Source organism: Gossypium raimondii, chromosome 13 (assembly GCF_025698545.1).
Source record: "Gossypium raimondii isolate GPD5lz chromosome 13, ASM2569854v1, whole genome shotgun sequence".
Lineage (NCBI taxonomy): Eukaryota > Viridiplantae > Streptophyta > Magnoliopsida > Malvales > Malvaceae > Gossypium > Gossypium raimondii.
This window is the reverse complement of record NC_068577.1, coordinates 29,873,992-29,880,470: the sequence shown is the minus strand read 5'-3', so window position 1 is coordinate 29,880,470 and position 6,479 is coordinate 29,873,992. Positions and strand designations below refer to the sequence as shown.

General features: G+C 28.9%; 1 protein-coding gene across 1 annotated transcript; it reads left to right on the top strand.

The window, feature by feature from the left end:
- The first annotated feature begins 2,530 nt into the window (after positions 1-2,530).
- LOC105788492 (uncharacterized) lies at positions 2,531-5,661 on the top strand. The gene is made up of 3 exons (XM_052626908.1): positions 2,531-2,694; positions 4,457-4,828; positions 4,904-5,661. Exons 2-3 carry the CDS (start codon positions 4,559-4,561, stop codon positions 5,198-5,200), a joined length of 567 nt encoding a protein of 188 aa, XP_052482868.1. The 5' UTR covers positions 2,531-2,694; positions 4,457-4,558; the 3' UTR covers positions 5,201-5,661.
- The last annotated feature ends 818 nt before the right edge of the window (positions 5,662-6,479 follow it).

The window sequence follows — 6,479 nt, the reverse complement described above, 5'->3', positions numbered from 1 at the left end:
AATATCATGATATGGGTATGGGGATATAATCTTTCAATGACTATTCAAATACATGGAAAACCTTTGGGGGAAATGGGCATACTCCTGTTGGAATATACCCAATCTGACTCTTACACACGAATCCAAGTAACATAGGTTGAATGAGTTAAGAAATTGGTAGAGACTGTAGGTTGAGGCTTCAGGTAATGTAGAATTTCAATTCAGCTATGATTGTCTGTTTTCCAAATAAGGGAAAATGACACTTGAAGCTTAGCTAATTACACCGGTTGGGTTAAAATAGTCTATTGTCTTTCTACTCCTGCAAGTTTCAAGTGTTGTTGTCTTACCAAAGGAAGCTAAGCCAAATAAGATAGAATCACCATTGCGAATTCAGTCCTCATTAACCTCGAGTGTCACTGCCTTATCAATGGAAGCTAAGCCAATTAAGTTAGAATCACAATTGCAAATTCACTCCTTGTTAACCCCTTGGCTAATAAAAAAAGATCAGATTTCTTTGTTTTTGTGTCCTGGATTAATCTATTCATTTAGTATTTATATACTCGGCATTTGGTGTTTTCTTCATGATTATTTGATTGGTTCTCTCTACTTTCTAAGGTATTTAAATGTAGAACATTTGGGTTTTGCCCAAAGTAGATTGAGATTGAATTTCAGATTTTGCATGCTCGTCTATTCTTTGTATTGTGTTCCTTGTAAATGACTATTTTTTTTACTGGTATCTTATAATATAGGAAATGATAGTTTATATTTGCCTCTTATTTTGGGCATAAAACAAACATATTAACATCACAGTCCATGCCGGGTGGTTTAGACTTTGAGAGGTTTCCTTGTAGAATTTACGAAAAGATTGAAGTTTCTGTTTTTAGCATCCATGGGAATCATTTACCTGCAATTAGTTGATGATTTGAACTGAATCACATATAATAAAACATTTATATGTGACTTGTTTATTTGTGTGTACAAGTTATTTGGATTCATGAAGAGGTTGGTCATGGGGAATTCCATGATGCTCAGACATGATCTTCAGTGATAATATCAAAACTTACCCTTAATTTCTGTCATCACTTGTATTTCCAGCACAGGCATGCTAAATTTTTTTCTATTACTTTTCTATATATTTGGAAGATCCTACCTCCATATGGCTGTTCACATGGCTGTTCACCTATATTTTAGGGATGAAAAACCATTTTGGTTCTTGTTAACAACCTCTGGAAGATGAGCTTGAATTCTATTAGCATGAATCATGGTTATACACATAAAATACAAAATGGTATGATATTGGTCGAAACTCTTTTATAGAGATTGGGTTAAGGCATTTAAGCACCAAAGTGACATTAAAAGCAGGCAACATTGAACCAATTTTGAAGTATTCATATATCCATTAAGGCCAGGGCTCTTATCACTATTCAATGAAAACGTAACAACTCTGATTTCTTTGTTGGTTACTAGTAAACTGTTTTAATCGAGAATAGTCATATTGCTATATATCTACACTTGTAAACACTAGTAAACTGTTTGATAAGCATGGAAGTCAAACTATTAGCAGATGATTAATTGGGATTGATCAAGTTTTAAGAGTTGATTTCTACTAAGAATATGCGCAACTAGTGTTTCGACTAGCTTGTTTGTTTCATTTCTTGTGCGATTATTTGTTTAGTTGACTAAGGTGGTTGTAATAGTTAGTGCAAATCAGTTTTGAGTGATTATTGTAATAGTTAGTGCAAAACATTTTATTTTTATTATTTTTAATTTTAACTATTATTTTTCAATTATTATTCAAGTTTTAATTTTATTGTTATGGATTGGTTTTATACAATTGTTTTCAATTCACTAAATAATGCATTTGTTTATTTTTGTAATTCAAGTAAAGTTTGGATATTTTTATTTTAATATTCCAATTTATTAAATAATGCATTTGTTAAAATAAAAATAATTAAATGCATAAAACTAATTAAATTATATATTTACAAATTAATTAAATTAAATTAAATTATTTATTTTTAATTTTTTAATTTTAATATTGCAATTTATTAAAATAAAAATAATTAAATTATATATTTAATTATTAAATACCGTTTAATAATTATAAAGTCTTTAATTTTTTAATTAACAAAATATTGTTTTAATTAATCGTAATGAATATTAAGAATAAATGCTAGTGACAACAAAATTTCAAATAAATCTTAAAATTACATTAAATTTTAATTTGATGTAGAATGTGATTTAAAAATTTTATTTTGGTGCAATTGTATAAATATAATTTTAATTTTAATTCAATATATAGATGAAATTTTAATTTTAGCTCAATTATACATATACCTACAAAGCATCAAAAAATAACATGATCAAAGATTTTGAAGACGAAGAATTTATGCAAATTGCTCTAGACTATTTTCAAAATTTGTTCACCTCACAAGGATAGTCTAATTCTACATAAGGTTTTGGTTAATAGACTAAGGCATGCCATCTGTGATTGTATTATCGAGGCCTAAAGTGATTTTATATCATGATAACTAATTTGATAAAGAAATGATTTTCAAGTTGCAAAGATAATTTTAATTTCTATTTTTTACTTCGTAAAGATTCTAAATTTGTTTCATTTTTCTTTGATAGTGTGTTATTGCTTCCTCTTCTTCTTTGGCTTGTTTGATTGCTTCCTCCACCCACAGTTGAACGTCTTGTATTCACACAATCACTGTAAGTTCTTTGGCAATTAAATTATTTAATTTTATTTTACTGTTATTGAAATTATGATTGGAGAAATGTGACCCTTTTACTACGATTTGAAGATATATAACACATTACTATCTTGCAGTAATGGCTCGTCTGCCTTTAATTGTACAAAGTGTGAGGCGTAAAAGAATTGGTATTGCATTGACAATATGGTTGCAAATCTGTAGAATTACGAGTTGGTTCTTACTTACATTGGGTGCTAGCCATAGCCTACATACTTATAGACCAAAGATTAGGTCCTATATTTTAGATTTTTATGTAAAACGAGATTATGTGAAAAGGCTTATATATGCTAGTGACGAGACATGTATTGAACAAGTTAGGATGAATAGAATTGCCTTTTTTAAACTATGTGAGATGTTACAAACGTTAGGGGGATTGAAGTCGTCAAGGAACATGCTTGTTGATGAGCAAGTGGCAATGTTTTTACATGTCATTTCCCATCACCTTAAAAATCGAGTTATCAAGCATCACTTTAATAGGTTCAGGGAAACTGTTAGCAGATCATTTCATAGTGTTTTAAATGCTGTCATACGTTTACAAGATGTGTTATTTAAAAAGGCAGAGCCAATTACAGCTAATTCTTCAGACACAAGGTGGAAATGGTTTAAGGTATTGGACTGAGTTTTATATATAGCTTGTACATAATTTAGTTAATTTAGATTTAAATTTAGTATCCTAACTCAAGGTTTTATAACATGTGATATAGAATTGCTTAGGTGCTCTTGATGGAACCCACATCAAGATTAGGGTTCCAATAGTTGATAAACCTAGATATCGAACGCGAAAAGGTGACATAGCAACAAACATGCCAGGTGTTTGTACACCTGCTATGCAATTTGTTTATGTTCTTCCAGGTTGGGAAGGTTCTGTTGCTGATGGACGGGTTCTTCAAGATGCCATTAGTAGGAGACATGGACTAAAAGTTCCTCATGGTAAAGTGGAAAGTTAGAGGACTTTGAATTATTCATTAAGATCAAACTTTTTTGGGGAATTATTCATTTTAAAAAAAGTTTTTTTATAGATTGTTATTTTCTAGTTGATGCTGGATGCACCTTTTAGAGGACAACGATATCATTTGAATAAGTGGGGTCAGGGTTATCAGCCAAGTACTCCGGAAGAATTTTTTAATATGAAACATGCCTCAGCACGTAATGTTATTGAAAGATGCTTTGGGTTATTAAAACTTAGATGGGGAATACTTAGAAGTCCATCATTCTATCCTGTAAGGGTGCACAATAGAATCATTATTGCATGTTGTTTGCTCCATAATTTTATTCGAACCCATATGAGTATTGATCCTATTGAAGCGGAGGTGGGAGAAGGATTACCTAGTAATGTGGTAGATGACGATGAACCGAATATCGTAAATATTCATCCATCGAATGCATGGGCTACTTGGAGGATGGAACTAGCCAACCAAATGTTCGATGAATGGCAAGCATCTAGAAATTAATTAGGTTTAGGGACAAAATGAATTTGAGTTAATTTTTTTATGTTATTTTATGTATCTAGTTTGTGAAACTTTGGTGGTGTTTGAATTGTTTTTTGTATTGTACTAAACTTGTTGAATTATAATTTAATTTCTTTTCATTCATCATGTGTTATAATTTTATAAAGTGTTGAGCTTTTGATTCATGATATTGAACTTAATTTTAATTTTATAAAGTGTTCACCTTTTGATTCATGATATTAAACTTAATTTTAATTTGTTTTTTTTCTTAAGATAATTATGTCAGGTGTTTCAGAATCAAATGTTTCTTCCTAAGCTTCTCGAGGAACCAAAAGGAAATGGATTCCAGAAGAAGATGCAGCATTGTTTTCCAGTATGGTGGACTTGCACAATGTTGGAACCTTTAATGTTGATACGGGGTTCAAAGCCGGTTATTTAAACGAGTTGGAAAAAATGTTAGAAAATGCTTTAACCAATGAAATGTTGAAGGCTAGACCTAATATTGAATCGAGGATTAGGTTACTAAAAAGGGATTGGTCAATCGTGTATGACATGCTTAATGGCCAAAACAATAGCAGTTTTGGTTGGAATGAGCATAGGCAGCTCGTTGTTGCTGAAGATGCGGTTTGGAACTCTTATTTAAATGTAAGAATTATTTCAAGTCTTTATTATCTTATTTTTACCAAACTTATAACTAAAATGATTTCCTCATTTTTATAGAGTCATAAAGAAGCCGGTCAATTCAGACATCGTAGTTTCCTTTACTACGACCAACTTACTACCATCTACGCAAGAGATCGAACGACTAGGAAAGATGCTCAAACAGCCGCTGATGTTATTGAAGAAATAAATGTTCAGGATGTACCTACTACAGATATTAATGAAGAAAGAAACGAATTCTATGACTGCGAAGCTGATGTCTCTTTGGATGACATGGATGTTTCTGCTACGGAACCGCAACCAGATAGAAACCAAATGGGTTACACATCTTCAAAGAAGAAGAAAAAAGAATTCTGATGCAAGTGATCATATTTCTTCTTCATTTCATGATGTTGCCACTTTATTGGCGGAAAACATGCGGGCCATTGGCGAACAAATCAGTAGGAGTATTGCCTCCGATGTGGTAGTTCAAAAAAAGTCAGAAGAATTCCAGATCATCCAAGAAAAAGCTATAAATTTATATCCAACCTTATGTGAAATAGAAGGTTTAACTGCGGATGAGCATTATCGAGCATTGAGCAAAATTCCAGATCATCCAACGCAGATGCTCATTTTCTTTAGTTTACCTTCTGATGTGCGGTTGGAATGGGTCAGAAGATTTCTTGCTGACCATTAAAAATCATGGTTCTGTTGATGATATTTTCGTAACTTTTTCTGTTCGTAATATTTGGGATGGTATGTCATTACAATGTTCTAACTTTTTGATGTTGTAAAACTGTATAACATATGGATTATGACATAGAATTTCATGAATTTCATGTAACTTTTTGTTAATATATGAATATTATGTTTATGCAAAATATAATTCTCAAGTTATTTATTACTGCTAATATTTTTTTTATTGTAGAATAATTAAATTATTTGTTTCACTAATGATATTTTAGCACATTAAATATGTATTGCAGTTTAAAAATAATAAAGTAGATTATATATTATTTTTATAGTATTATATATTATGATTTTAGTAAATTCATATAAGAATAATTATATTGAATTTTATTAAATTATATATTATTATTAAATTATATTTAATAATAATTATTTTAAATTATATTTTATAGTATTATATATTATGATTTTAGTAAATTCATATAAGAATATTTAATATTAAGAATTTTATTAAATTATATATTTTTATTAAATTATATTTAATAATAATTATTTTAAATTATATTTTATAGTATTATATATTATGATTTTAGTAAATTCATATAAGAATATTTAATATTAAGAATTTTATTAAATTATATATTTTTATTAAAGTATATTTAATAATAATTATTTTAAATTATATTTTATAGTATTATATATTATGATTTTAGTAAATTCATATAAGAATATTTAATATTAAGAATTTTATTAAATTATATATTTTATTAAGTTATATTTAATAATAATTATTTTAAATGATATTTTATAGTGTTATATATTATGATTTTAGTAAATTCATCTACCTAAAAAAATTATGCTAAGGGTATTCTAGTCATTTTAGTTTTTTTTCCTTAGGCTATTACAACATCATTCCATTCAACCAAACACAAGAATACTACTATAGTTCTATTCCATTCCATTCAAC

Coding starts and splice junctions, on each gene's coding strand:
- LOC105788492 (XM_052626908.1), top strand. CDS start 4,559: ATGGTGGACTTGCACAATGTTGGAACCTTTAATGTTGATACGGGGTTC. Junction 4,829..4,903: donor TTTGGAACTCTTATTTAAAT/GTAAGAATTATT, acceptor TCATTTTTATAG/AGTCATAAAGAAGCCGGTCA.